This window comes from Topomyia yanbarensis, chromosome 1 (genome assembly GCF_030247195.1).
Source record: "Topomyia yanbarensis strain Yona2022 chromosome 1, ASM3024719v1, whole genome shotgun sequence".
NCBI classification, from domain to species: Eukaryota; Metazoa; Arthropoda; class Insecta; order Diptera; family Culicidae; genus Topomyia; species Topomyia yanbarensis.
In genome coordinates this window covers 135,851,905-135,875,097 of record NC_080670.1, presented here as the reverse complement: position 1 = coordinate 135,875,097, position 23,193 = coordinate 135,851,905, and the positions used below count along the sequence as shown (strand labels likewise).

Sequence of the window (23,193 nt, the reverse complement as noted above, 5' to 3'; positions counted from 1 at the left end):
ATTCAGAACATCTGTCTTTCTTGAATAGACATTTTGAAGAAAGAAACACAAAATCAAACATTGACGAATTAACGCAGGACTCCGAGGCTATTAGCGCACATAGCGACGAAGAAGAACAAAATGATTTGCCGACACCAACATCACAACCGCAAGCAGCTCCATCAACAAGCACACCGAAGTACAATCCACGGAAATCGAAAATAGACACACCATCTGCGTCATCGACCTTAATGGAATATTTGCTAAAGAAAAAACAGAAACCGAGGCAGATCCAGTAGATGCGTATCTTGCGAGTATTGCACCGCCTCTAAAAAAGTTGACAGCTCTAAATTTTTGTCTAGCCAAGGCTAAAATTAATGCAATTGTGCATGAATTTGAGTTCGCAGCGTTGACTGAATCCGACTGCGCTTCAGCTGTGACAGAAGTAGTAGAGAATTTAGACATACAAAGTTACCTTCAAAACTTCCAAGAATAAATGTAAAATTGAATTCAATAATTAAACCTTAAAAAAAAGAAATCCTAAAACTATTGCGAAATGTTTAAATACTTGTCCAAGGTTTTAAGCACGAAATTGCAATTTTTGCTAAGACAATGCTGTCATACCAGAAGGTTTCAGATTAGATCGGCCATTTTGAATAGTTTATTTGAATCATTTAACGCGCTTGGTGGCAAGTACCCACTAGTTTATAAAGAGCTGTCACATTAAGATTGAAACTAAGTGAACCTATCAAGCAAAAACAGAATCCACTTATGGTACGGTTGTACCAGATGAAAATGCTGATTTTGCTTGATGGGATGAATTGGCTTTACTTGATCCTTAACTGTTCTCTATGAACTGTGTACCTAACCACCATTGAATACTTATATTACTCATAACTCGAAATGGACATCTGCTCTCTGTTGCAAAATAATTTCTGGGGGATGTAGCATCATTTCTATTTAGCGTTATCACTCAACAATAAAAAATAATAAAAACTCCTACCACTGACCATCCCAATCCATATACACATCCACTGGAACAATTTAGCCTATCCTAAAGCCCGCACGCGCAATTGAGGAACATTGACATTTATATACACAATCCAATAGGTGCTCTACGAAAGCGAAAGAGATGGGGAAAATGGTACTACTAACGATAATCCGAATCTCGTGTTCAATATCTACTTACGTCCTGCAAATCTATAAGGATTTCGAGATTTCAATTCAAGACGACTTTTAAATATCTTATACACAGAGAAAAGTTTACCCCCATCTTCTCAGTAGTGTAAACTGTACCATAAACCATAAAACTTTTTTGTGTATAGCGGATTTGTTTACAAAAGCGCAGGATATCTTACTTGTTCAAATATCTCGGTAACAACATCAGCGTCATTGGTTAAAGTGTGGTGTGGATCATTGTAATCGTTTTAAGCAAAAGATAAATGCAATTCTTAAATAAAATTATGTTTAATATCTTCCTGGCCTGAACTTTATTGAAAATTAAGTCATAGTTTCACAAAACCTATACCCACAGATAACAGACATTTATTCTCGATTTGAAATATAACACCCGAAAATGAAAGCCTGAAATACGTTTGGCAAACGCTTATAGGTGACGCAGTGGAAGTTACAAAACAGTTGGAGTGCAACTGTTAAACACGTGTTGCAAACATTGCAAATATTTGCGTAGATGGCAATAGTGCAGCACTAAATTCAAACGTTTAGAAGATTACACAGGCCTTTATACAAATTTTATTCTAGCCTAAATATCTGTTTTCTATAATAATGTAATGTTACGCTATTGCCACGGTACAGCCCCAACATTTGAACTGAAGTATTCTTTAAATACTTCGCGAGTTTGGAAAGCATTCTTGCTAGCGTTTCCTCCTTGAGCTGGAAGATGTTTGAAACTAGTTGCCAACTCCGTTGTATCCGTTGAATTGGATGTTTGGTATGCTGGAGTGACACCGTGAAATCTTCTTATAAAATTGTGAAGAATACAGCTAGCCAGAATCATATTGTCCACATTTTCTGGATTTGCATGTATTGTGCGATGATACATTCTGCACCACGACGCGAGTATTCCGAATGAATTTTCCGAAGTTCTTCTAGCGCGACTCAAACGGTAGTTATACACACGCTTCTTTTCGTCGAGGTCTTGCCCCGGGTACGGTCGCAGAAGATATGTTTTTAGAGGAAAAGCCTCATCGCCAACGATTACGTACGGGGCTGATTGGTTTGTACCTGGTAAACATGTATTTTCTGGCACGAAAAATTTGTTTTGCTCGAGACATTTTCCAATATTTGATTTAGCGAAAATTCCACCGTCGCTGTTTTTTCCATAGCTTCCAACGTCAACAGCAATAAAGTTAGCATGAGCATCCACAAGAGCAAGGAGCACAATCGAGAAATTCTTTTTGTAATTAAAATATAAAGAACCACTCTTTGCTGGAGCCCGAATCGTAACATGCTTTCCGTCTAATGCGCCCAGACACAGTGGGAAATTCCACATCGTGTAGAAATCTTTTGCAATTGTCTTCCACATCTCTTCCGTGGGTTTCGGCATTGCCTCATCCAACATCTTCTCTGTAATCACTCGGCATGTCTCGTGGACAATCTGGTGGACGGTACTAGCACCTACCCTGTAGCTAAATGATATGGTTTTCTGCGAATCTCCCGTTGCTAAATATCTGGAATGTAAAAAGAAACGAAAACGTGATTCACCTTTTCACTTAAAGATCTCAAAAAAATCTTCACCGATTTTTCATTAATAGCTTGTATATTGTTTTGCAACTTGATCATTCGAAATACGATTATCTGAAAGCTAACCTCTGAGCGCCAACTCAAACACGTCCCATTGGCCAAGAATGTCCCTTCGATTGATAAAAAAGGTTTCTCGGTTTTAAATAATTTTTTAATTCTTTTTGCTAGTTAAAAAAACTTTCATAGGTAAATTTATTTATTTTATGTATGCTTAACTTAATATCAGTATCATAATACCCCAAAAGGGGGCTCGTGATCACACCCGAAAATGAATACGCGTCATAAGGTCCCTGGCTTTATGATGCATATTTGTTTTCGGATCTTACATCGTAATGTACCGAATGTTATCCTGGATACTACGACGAACCTTTAGTTTCAGATATTATGATGCATAAGAACTGCGTCAATGTCCCAGGGCATATCGTTCTAAAACAGTGCACTTCGGTACGTCTGGAACACTATGACGAACAAAAGTACGTCGACACTGAGGTCTTGGGTCATAAAACCCGGGACCATTACGCATTTATACTGCGCCATCGGCTAGGATATCAGGACGCACAACAGAAGCGTTATCTTTAGATAGAAGTACGTCACAGTGTATAATATGAAAACAACTGTGCTTCACAACGTTCGGGACATTATGAAGCCAAGTACACACAATATTTGAAAACATATGGTCCCGGACATTATGACGCATTTTTGTATTCGAATCTTACGACGTGCTCATTGTGCGTCAAAATTTTCCGTACTTTATGACGCACTCCTTTTTGGGGCGTTATGACCTGAGACGTTCTGAGTTCTTTTGGATCATAAATTTTGAAACTACGAGTGCTTCATTAAATTATGTGCTTTATGACACAATATTACAATGCCCGGTGTGTATTGTAACATCACGGCATTTATGACACAGTATCATCACAGACTAACAGACATAACGCTGAGGAAATTTCATTAAAAATATCGATCTGCTAATTTTGTCAAACCAGTACCTCCCCCGATCCCAACCACTAATTTGCAAGTAGCTCATCCCTCAGGCTCGGGAATAATTTTTCACTGCGACCATCGTTCAACTAAAATTATATTTAAAATTACCGTTAAAACGGACGAAAAATTGTTTCGTGTGTTATGTCTGCAAGTCTGTGATTTCATTTTTAACAATGATGTAGTAGGCGGGCACTCCCAGTAAAGTTCAGCCGGAAATGAACTGGAATTCTGGCTAGTTCCAGTTCGTACTCCGGCTCCAGTGACACCACCGATTCTAACTAGAATCAGTTGTGTCACTGGAGCCGGAATACGAACTGGGACCAGCCATAATTCCAGTTCATTTCCGGCTGAGCTTAACTGGACTTATGTGTTATAGTTCCACTTTGTTAGGAGAATATTACATGAGACATTACGACGCATTTCATAGGCAGCATAATATCTGAAACTATTGTGCGTTACAGGATACCGACTGCAATATAATATCCTTCTTCTTCTTCTTCTAGTTATTTTCCGCCAACCTATTTCCGCTATGAGGCCAAACACCGACGCCAGGGAGGTGACTCCACTATCTGGACTAGTTACCGACCCAACTCATGGACCTGGCAGAAACGGCTTTATTTCCCTTCCGACGGAAAGCGTGACCACAGAATTTTTTCACCTCAGAATAATCTCAATTGAACCCAGACCAACTGGGGTGGGTGACGGTCACGCTTACCACCCAACCACCGGCGCCGTCAACATAATATTCGAAAACGAATGTGCTTCATAGCGTTCGGACCTTCATGAGACACTCTCATTTTTTTCGGATGTTATGACGCATCCTGCTCCTTATAATGCCTCATGCTTTATGACGCGCCCTTCTGGAAATTTTTTTTATCTTGGAATAAAAACGACGCAATTCTTAGGAATGCGTCAGTTTACACGAAAAGGAAGGCAACATTAGATCCGAAAATAAATGTCCGTTATGTAATCCGGGACATCTGTTATAGTACCTATTAAACCCAATCCAGACGATAGACCAGCTTCCGTCAATGTCATGTCACCGTTCCGTCAATATAAGTTTAATACATTTCTCGTGTCCTCGTTCACACATTCCGCATGTCAAAATGTTCCGTGCCATTGATGTTGTGTGTGAATGCCTTCATTTAATAGCATGTAACTAATTTGGACATTCCATTGACGTGCTGTACCGGTGGCGGAAGCCTGACGAATCGTGTGAATCGTACTTTATTGTTACCTTATACGAACGTTGAGGCGATGCTTTTCAAAATAGTGCACGTCATTACGTCTAGACATTATGACACACAAGGGTGTGTCATGAGGTCCGAAGGTAAATGTACGTCATAAGGTCCGAAATCATTTTTGTGTCGCACTCCTGAAAATAATAGTACGTCATAATGTCTGGGATTATGATGCACATACATTGGGATAGTATAACGTAGATATTGTATCACCAAATTGTAAAATTTGGAATTAACTGTGTCAACGTCCCCAGTCCATAAAGGGGTCATAAAGTTTGTGATAAGTCAGTATTCAGGATATTATTGCATACAAAGTATATGCCATAACATCCGAAAATGGATGAGTGTAACACGGATTTTAGGATGTACATTTGTTATGTCGAATCGTCTTTACTTCATGACCTGGCACGTTATGACGCAGTTCTCATAATATTGTGTACCTCATTTAATCCCGGAATTTAAATAATCATAATCTATGCATCATAACACCCCAATATCAGTGTGCTTCATAAGATCTCAGACACTAAGACGCCATATCGTTTTCGGACGATATTACACTAACATGAATTGGAACTTCATGATGCACATTACTTTTGAGATTTTATGACGCATCAATTATGCGTCGTAATGTCCCGGACGTTAGACATATAGTTTAGGACCGAATGGACCTGGAACAGTATGACGCAGCTCATGTGTCGTAATATCCGAAACTATATGTGCGTTACAGTGTCCAGGATCTCGATTACAACATAACGTTCCCGGTACATAACCGCTCGGGGTATTGTGACACTAACATAATCTGGGACCTTATGACACACACTTGTTTTCGGATCTTATGACGCAGCTTCGTGTGACATGATACGCGGACGGTACGAAAGAAAACCCACGTATGCTATGATATGGTGTCCTCCTGGCAGTACTACGAAACGCCTTTCAGATTTCTCAATAGGGCGGTTACGACATGGTTACTGTTATTTACAATATACGGATAGTTTGATTAATCGCTTGAATCTGCCCAAGGAAAGGTTTGATCATCATTATACCGAAATCCAGTTTGGCAAGTATGCTCGGAAGGGTAACCGAAGATCAAAACGATGGTTTGCGCTTACAATAAAATGTTAAGCACATTGAAGCCAGTGTTTGCAGATGGAGCAATCTATTCTGATCGACACGTCAAATTGAAGAGGATGTTGTAAAATAAATACATTATCGTTGTCTTCATGATCACACAGTTGGAAGTGAACATAACGGCCGATTTAGTTTCTATCGGAGTGTTCGACTGATATTAATCGAAAATGACGATGAACGTGATACATTGGACTGGATTTGAAATGTAATCGGACGATGTATTGCGATCGATCATCGAAATATTAAGAATTTCACTGTATCATCATGAATGGGACCACAGGTAAATGGTCGTACTGTAGTATATTCGATCCGTATAATTCATTTCTTTAAACATTTTTTCTGGAACCGAATGCGACCTATACGCCGGAAACAATCTCGATTGCGTCTGCTGTCGGGTCGATGGATGCAGATTCATTTTACGCTCCCAAAGTTTAGTGCAGTAGCAATCGTAAAAAAGACTTGCTTTTATCAATCAGACAAAAGGTAAATGCTAGAACATTCTATTCCTATTAAGAGTTTAGCCGATCACCTGGGCCCTCGATGTAACCTGTGTTATCCGGCTAGAAAACATAGGAAAAAAAATCGATTATAACTTTTAGTTAATGGATACCCATTAGTCGCATTACGCTACCACTATTCAATTGCAGTAGTTCCGGATACAGACCATCTAAGAGATGAACAGTGCAGTAGCATTATCAGCGTAATGTTGATTTGCATCCCAACCTGTGAACGTTGGTATTACGCGGGCTATTGTTGATTTCGGTCAAAGCACCTCGCCAGAGCGCAATCACCATGTTTGAGGTGTCCAATGCGTAAGTCAGATCCGGTACTGGTCTATTAGAACGGTCGGCCAATAGAATTGTCCAGTCAGTATCGTTTCACTGTACGAATGTACCGCCATAACGACCGTTGTCATCCAAGCTATTCTTGTGGTCCAAAACAACTTTGTCGCTTCTATTGCACAGGGATGACGCGTACTCCTACAACAGCAGCCAATATGGTGAAAATTTGAATATTGTTTCTCTTTAGGTATAACTCAGTACCAGTACCAGTTTATATAAATACAATAAATAGCAATTTTTATTTTTTTTTCTTTTTCATTCTACTGAAATTTAGCAAAACATTTGAAAAGGGTCTATCTCCAAAACGTAAACATTGAGAAAATTGCAAAAGAAGTTTGGTCCGTTTGGTCAGCTTTGGTAGCGATAAAGTACAGTTCTCGACAAACATATGATTACGGCTTAAAAGCCAGCTGTCAAAATTCTCTTTGAAAGGAAATTCCGGACAAAAAGTTACTGGCACAATTCATAGCAGTGAATGAAAGAGAAAACTTTTCTCTTCTGTTTACTACGAGGTTTACTACCAACATCTTTGATTTGCGAGTAACGGTTTGTCCGGAATTTCTTTTCGAAGAGAAATTTGACAGTTGGCTTTTAAGCCGTAATTATGTTTGTCGAGTGCTTAATTATAAATGCACCAGAGATGCCAGATTTGCAGACAAGTCTGCAAATTCGCAGACTTTTAATTTAAGCTGTAGATTTTTTCGATGACGCAGATATTTGCAGATTTTTCCGTTTGGTTGCAGATATTTGCAGATTTTTTAGTTTGGTTGCAGATATTTGCAGATTTTTGAATATAAAGGCTTTTGGTTACACTAGCTTTCCTGACATTTTTTGTTCTTCCCAGACTTTTAAAATTATTATTGCAGACTTTTGAAAAAAGTACCTGGCATCTCTGAAATGCACTTAGGTATTTGCTTCATGTGATATGGTTTTATAAGAAATCATCGATTCTAGATCGTTTGATTATGAGCAGGTCTCTGGCATACCTATATATGTTTTTATCTAATATCTAAGGTTTGAGTTTATGTTGAGTGTGTTACCCGATGAAATATTATTTTATCATATCCAGTAAAGTTCAGGTGGAACTTAGACTGGATCTATAAGTATTCCGGCTCCAGTGACGCAACCGATTCAAATTAGAATCGGTTATGTCACTGGAGCCGGAATGCTAACTGGAACTAACCAGCGATGAAAAGACGATTTCGCAATGATGTTTCAGAGAAGGGAGTAACCATTCGCTATTTTATACAAAAAATAGAACGGTTTTGCTTGTACAAGGCGCAGGGTCGAAATTTGGCATAAGTTCCCTTCGATTATGTTCAGAAATTTATCATTTGAATAGTTATCGGTTAAAGAAATGAATACAAAAGATAACAACTTACCTTAAACAAATCGCTAGCCTTTCCCTTGGCGGAATGGCCATCCTAAAAAAGGTGTCTTGCTTTTTTATAAATGGTTCCAGTTTTCCGAGCAGCAAGTTGAACGCATCCTGCGACATCCGGAAGTATTCGTGAAATCGTTTTGGGTCCTCTTCAAGCTCATTAAAAATTGCCCAATACTCTCCTTCTGTGAATCGGTTTTTCCAAATTTTGTCCACCCATGTCCTTTTTTTCCTTTTCGCATTCTCTTCTTCGTCCAAAATAATAGCGATTACGGCTAAATTTTCGTCTGAAAAACCCGACATATTGAAAAAACTGATGACAGATCACTGATCTACCGTCACTGAGACGTTACGGAAAGGTTTGCACGGCAAGCACGGAGACTTCACTGAAGCCACTTTCACTGTGCCGTCACTGCACTGAAACGGATCGGATAGGTGTAAATAGTGCTTAACGCAGTTGGTGGTGTGCATGGGCGCCGTGTAAAAAATATCGCTCCCACTTGTACACTCAACAAAATTACTGTACTGTCACAGTGAAAATCATGGTTTTGTTACTGTACATTTCTATTCGGGTAATAGTCGCTCGAACACTTCATATAAAAATCAATTCAAATTACATTTTTGTAGCTTTGCGGAATTGAAACGGTTAAATCTTAAAAATGGCGGTTTCGCAATCTTGTCGCTATCTTGTTTTTTCGATATTTTTGCTAATTTCCAGTGATAACCACAATATTAAATTCAGCATAATCCACTTTCCGATGTGATTCAGTGGAGGTTCAGTACCGTGTAAGGACGGAGACAAGACGGATTCTTTAGCGCAGTGATACCACAGACTAGTCTGTGGTGATACCACCCACTGAGACGTCCAAAAATTGTTTCGAAATCATTCAACACGGGTCCAACGATGGACGTTTGTTGAACGGTTTTTTGACGTCCAAATTGGTCCAACGAACGTCCTTCATTGGACGATTTTGAAACCAACCGTTCTTAGAGGGCAGGTATCTTTTTCAAATCTCTTCACATCCTTCACATTTTATATTTTTTCCTTTTTTTTTTATTTCGACTATTAGTCAAATTTTCTTTTTTACGTTTTAACGACATTCAATTAGCTAGAGATTACTGGGTAGGGAAAGTTATGAAACTTAGAGCCATAGTACTCAAGTGAGAGCAAGGATGTGAAGTAAACAGATCGGAAAGCTAGAAGTGGCAGGGTCATTAGAACAGGCTCAATATCATGCGGGCTTAATTTTTGCCTTCTGATAAATGAGGGTCGAGCTTAGGCAGAATAACTACGAATCACCCGAATTCACTATCATGTGTCCTGATAAAGGTAGACGTATCTATCTTTACCGTGACAACCGGCAAAAATTAAGCCACGCAAGATCACCACTGAAAACCTGTCGACGATTAGCATCAATCTTAATGATGTTTGCTGCTGTTCATCTCTGTATGCTTTTTGAATGCCGGGATAGATTTTTATTAGACTATTGTCACTATTCTTACAGTCGTGGCGGGTTTGCTACTTTGTGTAAGGTAATGGCTGTGTCTACAGCGGCTACCCACCGCTGCCGATGGATTCCCATCAGTTTCCTTTTCTTTTTTCCTTTTTTTATTTCGACTATGTTAGTCAAAGTTTCTTTTTTACGTTTTAACGACATTCAATTAGCTAGAGATTACTGGGTAGGGAAAGTTATGAAACTTAGAGCCATAGTACTCAAGTGAGAGCAAGGATGTGAAGTAAACAGATCGGAAAGCTAGAAGTGGCAGGGTCATTAGAACAGGCTTAATATCATGCTGATTCGGGTGATTCGTAGTTATTCTGCCTAAGCTCGACCCTCATTTATCAGAAGGCAAAAATTAAGCCCGCATGATATTTCACATTTTATAAAAAAAAACGTCAACGCCCAGGATTCTGAATCGGTTATTGATTTTCAGCCAGAATTCTTGCAGAAATCCGAATAAATTCGTCTTCAAAATGAAAAACACGTCTTCACAACATTTCAAATGTCTTCAAAATAAAGACAAATCTGGCATCCCTGCCTACACGAGAGGAAATATCTACAGCGTTTATTCAAAGCGTAATATCTAACAAATGTAAACAAACTGAGTTTATTATGCCAAATCGTCGCTGTTGTGCTATCTTATGACAAGCGCCATTTTGCACATTTCGAGAAAAACGATTTTTAAAGTTTGAGATTGAGTATCTTGAAACTTATAAATGGTATAAATAATTCAAAGAAGACAAATGATGCTTCTATCTATGCTGCATTAATCTCTCAAATATTACGAGAATCGGTTAACTACATTGCGAGTTTTCTTTAAAAATGTAAACAAAAGTCGGTTTCACACGTGTCATAGGTGTGTATTGATGACAAAATTTGTATGGCGTGTCATAATCGTGCATGGAAAATTTTCCATAGAAAAAAATCATCAATTATTAACTTTTATTCATATCTTTGGCTTCATTTGGTCTATAAACAATCGGTGAGATGCATTTTGAAGGAAATGAGTCAGGGAATCTAGAAAAAATAGTTATTTTTGGTTACAGTGTTGCCAAATATGCTATATTTCCAATTTAAAACTTAAATTGCTTTTTTCTCACAGTTCGTGCATTTTTGTTTCGAAAATGATTATGCCATTGTGTTTATCAGATAGTTTTATATATAAAAACATCTCATACATAAAGATAATTTGAGCCAACCCCCAGACACAGTCATTTGAAGCAAAAAATTAGAAATTTCTCAGCACGTTTCTCGCTATATCTCAGTAACCAAGCAGAATGTCAAAATTCTGTAAACGCCACTTTGTAGAGATTTTTTAGACAAGTAATGTGGCATATCTAACTCAGTTTACCCCAAAATGGCGTTTGTCATAAGATAGCACAACAGCGACGAAATACCCTGTCAGCGTGGCAAGCAGAAAGTTAGCAAAAGTTGAGCAAAGCGAAATTGATGCTGGCAGAGTTTCTGCGAGCATTTTGCGCGTTTTGTGGGAGAATTCTGGCAACGAATTCGCTCAAATGTAACAACCGTTTCTGACAGAAGCGGTTAAACCAAACGATGCTGCTCACTTTTATCCAAAATCCAGCCAGAAATGTACGGCCAAGATCCCTGCACGCCTCCTGCCACATCTTTGTCAGATGTTTTGCTCGATTCGTGCTAAATTCTACCAGGTAAGAATTGCCAGGATCTTTGCACAGTTTATGTCCGAGTTATGCCAGGCTTTTGCTCGGTTCCTGTCAAAATTTGCCAGAAAACGCGAGCGAAACCGAGTTCGCCCTACACGGTTAAAATAAAGTACCCATTAATGAGTATTATACTACCCATCTCCAACAAAAGTGGGAAAACTCATTTATTGGGTAAACAAAGCATGTTCAAAAATGGGTAAGATTAGTTTATGTCAAAAAATGGGTAGTTTTGTACCCAGGTCATATTCATATTCCCAGTTAAACTCATTCCGGAACCGGTTCGGATTTCTGAATGGAGTCATTATGGAATCCAAATCAAATACATCAACCGATTCCGACTCGGAATCGGTTGTTGCATTTGATTTGGAATCCATACTGAATCCATTTAGGATTCCGAATCAAATTCCGAATGGTTTGACAGGGACATACCTGAAAATGCAATGCATCTACTTTTGAATTAATTGGCATTGAATAAATTCGCCTTATATAAATCATAAATTGTTTTTATAGCCAAATTATTTTTAATGAGCACATTCTGTATTGTTGATATGTAAGCAAAACAGAAAAGGAAATACAAAGGATTTAGGCAATTTCAATTTAAAACTTTGGTTAATAAATTTAAAATTACATGTTTAAAAAAATAATATTTTCCAATTTTTGCTCAAATATACTTACAAGTAAGTTCTTTTCTATGGTTCAATCCGAACTTACTTTTATTTGCCCCAATCAGAGATAATGACATTTGAAAAAGGGCTATTTATGAACGAAAAGTTTCCATAACTTTTGAAAGAATAAAGTTAGACTTTCAGAGTTATGAAAAAACGTGGATTGAAGTTTTCTGAAAGCTGTTCAAAGGTTGTTTTAACAAAATATAAAATGTCTTTCGAACATTAACAAGTCTCAATTTTACATTTGGATTACTACTTGTAATGATCTTAAGCAGTTCATCTGTCTTTTTACCAGCAATAAGCAAATTCGCCAACTCTCTTCGACTAATATCCATATTTAGTAGTTTTATTTAAAACGAATAAAATCAGAAACCTTTTTTTGACAGTCGTTTCACTTAAGCAAAGCTTGCTGCGATGAGAGAATGACATTTGAAAGTGGCTTTTTTCATAATACAACCACAGAGAACAGATATCCATGATCGAACAAAAATATTTAAAAAAACGTGTGTAAACATTTGAATTAATATACGATACACACTAGCGTCGCCACACTAACCTATCCCAACTATCCGTCAAATCCATTCCGGAACCGGTTCGAAATCCTGACTGGATTCAGTATGGAATCTTGCTCAAAGAAAACAACCGATTCCGACTCTATCAGTTGATGCATTTGAGCTGGAATTCATGCTGGAAGTCCGAACCGGTTCCGGACTAGTTTGACTGGGTAGAGGAATAACCGCTGTCAATTCTGTCGAACTCAACCACAAAAAAATATAACCATAGTAACGCACCTGGTTTGGATATCCCAACTACCTTCAAAACCGTTAGATATTTTACACAAGTTGAATGCTGAAGATGGACGTCTGTTCTCTGTGATACAACGATATGTGTGTAAATGCGTTAATGCGTTGAACCTGCAAAACTACAAACTTTAAATCTAAATTTCAAATTTTCAAAAAATATCGTATTCGCCAATTTTTGCTCAAATATACTAAAAAGTATGGTCTTTCATGTGGTTGAAACAGTATTCAATTTTAGGTGCCCGCATCAGCGATAATGAGCCTTGAAATAGGCTATTTTTTAACGAAAAGTGTCCATAACTTTTTAAAGAAAAAAGTTAGACCTTCGGTGCCTTGGAGAAAAATACTCGGCTTGAAGTTTTCAATAAGCTGTTCAAAGGTTGTGTTAACAAAAAGTAAAAGATACGAAAGTTATGCTAAAAAAACGTTTTTTTCAGGAACACCCTCTTTTTTAATTTCTTGTATAACAAAAACTAAAAGAGATAGAGCTTTAATATATTCAACAAATTTATTCAAAATAAGTTACTTTACAACTTTGTGGAAGACTGTGGAGCTCTATCTTTCATCAGTAAAAAGTTTATTTTCGTATTTTAGATAAATTAGAACCATCCTAATAACTATTCCAATAAAAAGAAGCATCTTCTGATGTACACAAATTCATCCTAAGACATGATACGGCTAAATTATACAGGTTTGTCAGAAAGTAAAAATTCCTCCTAAATTAGCGATCTGGACCACTGTGCAATGTACGCGCAAGCAACAAGTAACGAATATAAACGGCGGAATTAGGTTATCGCTGCCATTGTCAGGAATTTTTCAAATTTGTTTGTTATTGTTGGTTATAGCCCTTAAAAGGGCTAATTTACAAAAATAACATGCGAAATGGAATAATCAGTCAGCCGCAACTACGGTTTGCTGTCTTTTCCTGCCGCGCGCTACTTACATCGGATAAATAATTAAAATTGGAAAGAAACAAACAACCTTTCCCTTCAGCATCTAATATGAAATGCTGTTCTGTTAGTTTGAAATGTGACATCGGCTTTTATCACTTTCGCATTGTTGATGGAAGGACTGCCTTCATGCAGAATAAAAAAATATTTGCGGATTCTTTTTGGTACGGCTTTTGCTAGCTGGCAGTGTTGCCAGATCCTCCAATTTTCTGAAACATTGTAGAATTTTGGATTATGTTTCCGACAGATTATTTTTAATAAATCACAGGTTTTCGCCAATTTCAGCCTGGAAATGTACTTTAAGTAGCTGCACATTTGTGTATTGTTTCGGAAGGATAAATTTAAACAAATAACATATTGTTGCAAATTTCAGATTGTCAATATACGCGCAAGCAACAAATAACGAATATAAACTGCGCTGTGAGATACAAATATGTGCTTTTCGTGGCTTCATTATGTAGTGAGTAGAAGAGAGTTCGAAAGCGTAGTGCTATAAACAAGAGTATTTTATGCTATAGGATTATTTCTTGATAATGATATTTCCAAATAATCCTTACGCACATCATTGCAACCTTCAGTGTCATTTTATTTCGTGTGAGAAGATTTGCAAGTGTTCGATATTCTGCTAATCGGATTCATTCACTTATAAGTGACGCACACTTTTTAGTAAAACTACCTTTTCCAGCCTTATTTTCCTTGAATTCTGATCATCAACGATCTACCAGGTTATACAAAAAATCGTTGTCTCATTGTGATAAAGTACATCTGTGACAAACCAAGAGAACACTAGAACCTCGGTTTGAGGAGCTTTTTGCAGAAATAGCAAAAGCTTCGATAGAATATGATAAGCAAAAATACCAATTTTTAATTTTTAAAGATACTTATAAAAAATAAACACAATAAAAGTATTTCTGTGTATTTCTGCTATTACTATAGTGTGCTAATAGTGTAATTGAAGTGTCACAAAGATCCCCAGCCTTTTGTAATGAACCGCATGTAAACACAACCATCTTAACAGCGTGTCGGTTTTACCCTAACCAAAGCGTGTCGGTTTTACCCCAGCAGCATTTTTTTTAAAAAAAAGCGATTAAAAATATTGAATTTCTCAAACTCGTCTTCAACGCACCCAGTTAATCATAGGAAAGGCTGATAATAATAGGTACTGAAATTTGTGTTGATTTGAAAAGCTTTTGTTCGGTTAAAACCTTAAAATCTACCAACAAAATTTTACATCGAGACGAGTATGAAAGCTGCTGTCGTATGTTTTGTTTATTTTTATGACATTTGGCGTACTAACGCAAATCCAATTTCTCTTCAAATGCTCCACATAATCATACTAATAATAATGTGTCATTATGACATGAATAAAAGTTTGATTTCTACACTGAAAAAAACCCAAACGTTAATTCTATTTGCTTCAAACCGCTTAAAATTCATATGAAGAAGAAATGCTAATATTATCACGCGCACACATACCTTCTATGTGTCAACTGTATAAACTATGTATGCACACACATAAGTTATATGTGTATATTGTTATAGAATGGGGTTTTATGTGCCTAATAGTTATGAAATGTGAATGTAAGATTAATATTTCTTATAAATACACACATTGGGTTTATGTACCAGCAAATAGTGTCTATATGCCTCCGTTAATTGCAAAAATTTATGTGTAAAATCAATAGGCATAACGTTTACATTTTTTTGAGTGTAGGGAAAGTTGTGGGGTGTCGGTTTTACTCACAGTGTCGGTTTTTCCTACAACTCCCCTACCAGTATTACGGTACCAAAAATAGGTCAGCATTACATATATCTAGAGCTTCAAGCACATTTCGGATTTTTTTTCACCGATGCGTCGTCGCCAAATTTGAACTTCGATGATCCAAGCGACACGCGAAACATCATGCAAAACTTCCGAGTATGCCTCAAACAATTGGACGCAGCACTCTGTATCAAAACTTACCATTTTTTTGGAAACAAGCAGGAAAAATTCGATAAAATATTTCGATGTTTCACAAACCGATCTTGCAAATGAGTGATGAATGTATCTAAATAGGAAATGTAAATAGTGATACGATAATAATCCTCAACTGAATCGGTTTGTATATTGGCGTGTTGAGTTTGTCGCGAAGCCAGCCTTGGCTTACGCAATTGAAAATCGTATTCTTCACTTGTCCTGCTGGCAGCTTCGAAAATTTTCCTAAAGATTTCCACAGCGTTTTCTCTTTTCTCTATTAAATCTTTTCTCGCAGCATCAGCCAATTCAACAGCCTCCCCAAGGTCCTGATTTTTTACTTGAATCACTAGACTCAGGGACAATGTTAAGGAATGTAGGGACTTTAGAATTGATATACATATATGAAATGGTAAAAGTCTCCTCTATAGCATAATGACAGTTGAGAACAGATGTCTAACTCTCACTTTTGAAATCTACCAATAATAATGAAAACTAGCATCAAGGAAATTGACCTGAAAATTCCCTGTCTTTATAGCTGAAAGCAGTTGGAATGCTCCGGATGAAGTTGTAGGATCCTTCCAAGTTGCCGAAATCAATTCAAGGGCACGTATTACTGCTGGTTGTAAGTGCACATAAGTTTCGACAGACTCGTGTTTTTCTAGCCATCTGGTTTCGCACAGTTTTTTCAACTTATTGCGCCTATCATGTTTCAAATCTTCGTTTTCATCGATGGCATTTTGAAGGGCAAGTCGCCGTTTCGGATAGATGATTGTGAATACTTTGAAGAGTCCCAATACAGTTTTTTATCGCGCTTACTTTGCAAGCAGAGCTAACCGCCAAATTGAAGCTATGAGCGGCGCAATGCGAATAAAGCGCCGTTGGGGATAAACACTTCGGATTAAAGCTTGTGTTCCATGAAACTCGCCGCTAACTGATTTTGCACCGTCGTACCCTTGTCCAAAAAAATAGGTACAGTCAAATCCGGAAGATCTTAAGAAATCCAAAAATACCGTCGCTATACCTTTTCCAGTAAAATCTGTAATAGGAAGGAAGCACAAAAAATCTTCACGAATTCTAAACTTGCCCTCTTGTATATCCAAAAATCGAATTATTGATCAGATCAATATTGTGCTTGAAAATCAAATTGTGACAAATGGAGATTAGTTTATTCTGAATCCTGTTGCTTACGTACATTGCGTTTTTCGGTGAATTTTCCAAGTGTTCTTTTAGGCGCTGTTCCGTTTTGGCTTGTAGCCTCAAGATCGCTCTAAAATTTCCATCATTCACGGAAGGATTGCCTTCAGAGATTCTTCCCGTATCCTTGGAACCTCGGAGTGCAAGTCCTTGTCGACCACAAAAAATGACTGTTTCAATTATTGGTATCATATGTAGTCTACTTTCAATAATAAAATCGCGCTTTTGTTTAGAGATTTGTGAATCTATGGGCAAGGCGTTTTGTACTTCAATTTCATTTCTCAAAGACCATTTTAAAAGTGAAGATTTGTGGTACTCCAGTGAATGGTGCTTTTCAAAACACTCTAGAGCATTTTTCCAATTTCTGAATGCGTTCGCGACCAACTGACCCACGCGTTGGTTACCAACTCCTCCTTCTCGAACACAAAATAAAACGCAACATTTACAAAAGGCACTGTCTTCTTTCGCTGAGTAGGCCAGCCATGGGTATTTTTTTAACCAAGATTGTTGAAATTTCAATTTTCTTGAGCCAGACACAGGAAAGCGGTAATCTTCAGAAGGGGTCCAAATTTTGTTAGGCAATCCAGCGATTGAATCTATACCATTAGCTGCAGATTTTCGTACGAATAATGCAATGTCATTCGTTTCATAAGAACTTATTGTAGTGTTCGGAGAAGTGTTATACAATGACTCGTTCTTTGGTATCTCAGAGACAATCTCCATGTCAACAATCGCCTGCAACACAAATTTGTGCTCCACATCAATATTCCATGTCGTTTTCCCATATTTACAGGGTGGAATATCGAAATTGTTTGTTTGCCAGGCAATACATAACGTTCGCATTTCCTGAATACTTTACATAAAGTGATGGTTTGTTTCCATTACTTTATATACAGTATTCTGGAAATCTAAACCGTAGTTATTACACGAACTTCGCTCATAATTCATTTCTGAATTCTCAATGAAGCATGAAATAGGTATATTATGTGTTGTCCGCTGGTAAAACAATTTTGACGTATTTTGAATAATCTACCCTTTCTTTAATACTTACATTTTCAGTATCACGGGGTTCAACGCGTGGTTTTTTTTACACAGGCAACGTCGAATATCCATACTTAAGGATGAAAACATTCACTCTTAAAATTAGTGTAAAAAAATCATGTTAATATAAACAGTAACGAAAAAACTATTTATATGACGATAGAATGTTTTTAAAAGCAAATCAAATCAATGAACTTTTTTCTTAATAAATTACTGTCCAAAGGGCATAATATGCAAGTCATACGTTGAAACATATCCAAACATTAAAACAAACGAAATGAAATTCATTTCACAGGTCCTATTAATCAAAGAAATACTAATTCTAACTCTAGTAATTAACTAGATTACAATTCTGTTTTTGCACGCACTTTTTTGCACGGATTTTTTTTGCACGGTTTTGCCAAATAACACGATTTTTATGTATAAAATACCTATTTCGATATACCAGTTTAATGATTTGGTCATCCCGTAAAAAAACCGTGCAAAAAATCCGTGCTATTTCGAGAAACCGTGTAAACAAATCCGTGTTATTTCGAGAAACCGTGCAAAAAAAATCCGTGTTATTTCGAGAAACCGTGCAAAAAAAAATCCGTGTTATTTCGAAAACCGTGTAAAAAAAATATTTTTAATAGGCATTTAGTAACAGCAGTTGAAAATAAATGGCATTGGATATTTGCAATGCAAATGGGGATGATCCGCCAATGTGTAAAAATCGCGTATTTTTCAATTTTAGGAAATGAGTTGTTATTCAAAATTCAAGTTATGGTAGTTGAAAATCAATAATGTTGGGCAATGGTTTTTATAGGATTGTATGCTTTTTAGATATCATCAAATAATATTCCGGTTCATATATCACATCGAATTGGCAATGGAGCAATTGGTATATGGCCAAGTTCCCTCGGGTAGTGCCACTGCACAAAGTATATTAATTTAGCTTGTTCAGTTTGACAAGTTGGTGCTGGACCTGTGGCCTTTGTCTGGCATGATCCATTCTCGTTGGTACGGATGTGTTCATGACTGGTTTGTAGATGAGTGGTCCTACTTAAAAGCGAATTCACTTCGCTTGGGTGGAGATATATGTGACTTCTGCTAGCTATCGAGCTTGGATATGTTAGCTGGTTCCAAGAAGATGTGCAGGACTGGCACCTACGAGAATGTTGATTGTTTCACTCGAGCTTTGGTTCTTGGAAATAACAAATCGCTTCCTCGGTGTGATATGCTCGAGTTGAATGCTCAGGGGTTGAAATGTGTTTGGAGGATTGGTGGTCTCCGAGAGCAGATGCGAATAACTCTGAAGTATCCAATAAAGGGAGATTGTATCTGTGGAACTGAAAAATATTGTCACTACTCTAGCATATTTTCCTAATGTATTGTACATCATAACAACTACCAATATCGACTATTTAGAACAGAGATTTTCAAATTCTGTTATAAGATCGAGAAGAAATATAGCACAGTTGTAGTGAATGAAGTATTTGCGAGTAAGGTCTAATACTGCTGGCATCTTTTATCATATTTATTAATAGTCGATTGATCCGCTTCAGACCTAGGAGACGAAAGAAAAGAAAAGGAACAAAGGCGGTTCTAATTCTAAATTGGTTTAGTATAGATATAGACGACTCAAACGCACTGGCAGGAGAATATTTTTTAGAAGTAGACAAATTAGAGGACATCACACTTTTTGAGACACACATGCACAAAACTTTATCGTCCTCCTGAAGATCGGTGTTTAATTGGCAGATAATCGCAATTTCGTACGATTTTGCAAAGTTTGCCTCGCGGGACGGACCGATATCCACCAAGACATAGGTTGCAGTCGTTAAAAAAACTAGATTCACTAAGTGAAAAATGGCGAATTCTTCAACTGTTTCAGGAAAGAATTTTTAATCAAACATTGCAAAATGGCAAATGTCAACATTGCAAAATGGCAAATGCTGCCTCTTTTCAGGAAAGAGTATTTAATTAAGTAAAGTAAAGTAAAGTAAAGTCAATCAATAGGCCGTTGAAAATTGACATTTTCTGACATTTCAATAGACCTTTCTCGTCCGACCTAACCCCCTTTTTTTTATTCAAAAGACTACACATTTTTAAGAATATTGCCGTTGAAATGAGACTATTTGGAGCTATCGTGATTTTTTAATGATTTTTTTAAGTTTGAAAAATGCAAGAATGTTGAGTATTTTTTTCACCTTTGCAAGAATGGTGGGACTCAAAATGTGTGTTTGGGCAACACTGTTTTGAATATTTTTGCTTGAGTTCCTGGCCACGCGGCAAATGAAGTGGTGAGTCGCGGTACAAAGTTCATTGGTTATTGCTTGTGGCACTAAAAACTGGATTCTAACCGCACTGCGCACTTACCATTCTTCCATTAAATTCTTCTCATAGACCGGTTAGTTCGACTGGTCTGTCTATGAAAGTACCATCTCTATCACTTGAAATACATGTTTTTGACAGCTCGCAGTTTTGAGATTACTCGCACTTTAAAAGTGCGGAGTCCAGGTTGGTGGGAAGTGCGCTATATGTAAACAAACTAAAGTGAACTTCTCGGTGGACAACATTGCATGATAATGTTTAACCTCACTTTTTTGACAGTTCAGAGAGATTGTTTACATGGTCTTGGAATTTTTGTAGATTCGATCATAGTATGAGAAACTTGGTTTGGTTCGCTGCCAAATGTTAACACTTTCCAAACAAGGTCGCTCAGCTGTAATTTTTTATTTGATGTCGGCGTCATACATTGTTCCGTTAAATTTAGCATTTTTACTTTTCTTGTACATGATTCATTGTAGAAGTAAGAAATTTCTAGCCAAACATTTGAAAAAGGCCCACTGCCAAATGCAAACAAATCGAATTTTCATGTTCTCTATTAAAATCCCGGGACAAAACCTGTGGATATATGTTTTCTTTTTCTTTTTTTCTGTTCTCCTGCCTTGCATAGCCACTCTTTCTTCCTCACATATTTTAAATGGACTGGCTACATTTGACAGTTCCCCCTGACTGTATTTGACGGTTCCCTTTGGCTGCGTTTGACAGCTCCTCCTGGCTGCAATTGACATTAGGTTTTTTCGTATCCACAGGTCACGTCCCAGTTAAAAACTATCTATCTGGCCATGTGCATAAACATAACGCAACAATGGATTATGAAGAATTTTGATAATGATTTTATAACAAATTATAAAAGGGCCCGGCTGATATAAAAGTCCTAACTAGCAATACGCTTATTATAAAATGATTATAAAGGATTATTGTAACTGATTCCAAAAGGATTATAAAGGCAGTGAAATACGTACTCAATGAATTAAGGGGAGTGTCTGATGTAAACAATATGCGCAATCAAACTACATAAAACAGTATTAAATTTTTAAATAGAATTATAATGAATTCGACCAAAACTTTTTTGCCTTTTTCTCAAAGTTTACGTTTGGCAGTTAGACCCTTTTCAAATGTTTCAAATGTTTGGGCAGAATTTAGATTATTTTATCGTTGTTGCGATCAATTTCATTTGGTTTGTTTTGTTCACAATGTTAGTCGCAGAGCATTTTGGTGATCTATGGCAATTGATGACCTTTACACCCCATATTAGGTCCGCTCCTGTTGCAGCTGTTTCGCCCCGTCCGGCACCGAGTCAACCGATGGTCCAGCCTGCGCCGCACTCGTCTGTCGCTATGCCAATGGCAGGGACTTGGATTAAAGGCTAAAAGGTCAACTACGGCTGGTGGTGTTGCTGCAATCGGTTTGCCTTCGGCCACGTTGGACATTCGGCTAACGGGAATATTCAGCGATTCCGATTCGAAGGAAGCAGCGCCAGTAGCAGACTGCTTCGGTTCAGCAATACGCTCCGGTATCGGACGAAGCAAACACTCCGCAGGACCAAGGTTTCAACGAGGGGTTCAGGCATAAGTAGCAGAGTCCTTGCACTTACTGCTTGTCGAGTGAACAATTCCGACGAAACCACTGCCGCTCTCGCCAAGTTTGATCACCGTAATAAGTGCGACGTCAGCGGTATAGTGCCAGGACTGACTTGCCAACAGCTACAAGATTAAATAGCATTGCGTTTTTAAAGTGACCATAGTATAACCACAGACTAACAGACATAACACTATGAGGGAATTCCCTAAAAAAACATCGATCCGACAATTTTCCCAGAACACTAGCTCCACCTTTTATTCACAGTCCCAATCACTCATTTACTGGTGGGTTACCCCTCAGGTTTGGGAACAATTTTTCACTAGTGGTCTATCCCCCATATGCTTGTTCATATGTCAGTGGCGCCATAATTTCAAATGTGGCCACAGTCCCAACTACAAATATATTTAAAATGACCGTTAAAGCGGGCGAAGCTTTGTTTTTGAGTGTTATGTCTGTTAGTCTGTGGTATAACGTAGAGGCTTTAGCCAGATGATTTATTCAGCAGAATAAGATAGCAAAATTACCCAAAACATAAGACCTGGCTGCCGAAGTGAATACACACACATCATCACCTACAGAGGCAAGCAATATTGGAACGCAGCGAAATTCCTCACAATGAATTGATCTCGTTAGGTGAAATTCCAGGAAGTACAATTTTCATAGCACAATTTAGTCGACCGAAATTGTAGTCCTCAGTCGAGAGAAAGACTGATAGAGTAGCAGCTGCTAGGAATTTTCTTTCGAAAGCTAGCAGCGGTTTCGCGTATCCTGCGCTAAGTAGAGATCGTTAAGACAGATCTCCGAAACATGTCAAGTGCTATCAGATGAGAAAAAACGTCGCATCTATGACCAGTACGACAAGGACGGTTTGCTGACCAACGGTTCCGTCCGGTACCACCATAACACACGGCACCGGTGACACATATATATTCACAACATACACTAATTACTTATCCTTCCGAAAAAGTAAATAAATTGACTATGCAATTTATCATTCGCTGCCTAGTTATTTCCTGCCAATTTGAACAAGACAGCAGTTGCAGAAAGTTTTATTGCGGTGCAAAAATGATGGCAACTCGGGATATAATATAAATTTACATATAATTTCTCCTCCCTGATATTCTTCCAGAATGTATAATGCTCTGCATTCTTATCACTCCTATCAAATC

The 23,193-nt window shown here is 37.6% G+C and overlaps 2 protein-coding genes across 8 annotated transcripts in view; one reads left to right on the top strand and one right to left on the bottom strand.

Annotated features, from left to right (window-relative positions):
• The window catches only part of LOC131690236 (glutathione hydrolase 1 proenzyme-like), a 679,522-nt gene that overhangs the window by 221,821 nt on the left and 434,508 nt on the right, over positions 1–23,193 (top strand). The gene's annotated exons all lie outside the window — the stretch shown is intronic.
• Positions 1,709–8,821, bottom strand: LOC131690547 (uncharacterized). 3 transcript variants are annotated; one of them, XR_009305623.1, is made up of 3 exons: positions 6,727–7,135; positions 6,625–6,655; positions 1,709–2,669 (listed from the first exon to the last, which is right to left on the bottom strand). XR_009305623.1 is itself a non-coding variant. In XM_058976538.1 (3 exons), the coding sequence occupies exons 2-3, from the start codon at positions 6,887–6,889 to the stop codon at positions 1,778–1,780; spliced, it is 963 nt and encodes a 320-aa protein (XP_058832521.1). In that variant the 5' UTR covers positions 6,890–7,075; positions 7,139–7,195; the 3' UTR covers positions 1,709–1,777. The 3 variants fall into 3 exon arrangements, 2 of the variants coding, with proteins under 2 accessions (XP_058832521.1, XP_058832439.1); XM_058976538.1 differs by lacking the exon at positions 6,625–6,655 and adding an exon at positions 7,139–7,195 and having other exon boundaries at positions 6,819–7,075; XM_058976456.1 differs by lacking the exons at positions 6,625–6,655; positions 6,727–7,135 and adding an exon at positions 8,320–8,821.

What these genes read in the sequence shown, in the direction of transcription:
- LOC131690547 (XM_058976456.1), bottom strand. Translation starts at nt 8,621, where the DNA reads ATGTCGGGTTTTTCAGACGAAAATTTAGCCGTAATCGCTATTATTTTG. An exon ending in AGGCTAGCGATTTGTTTAAG is followed by an intron (nt 2,670 to 8,319) that starts GTAAGTTGTTAT and finishes TTTACATTCCAG; the next exon opens with ATATTTAGCAACGGGAGATT.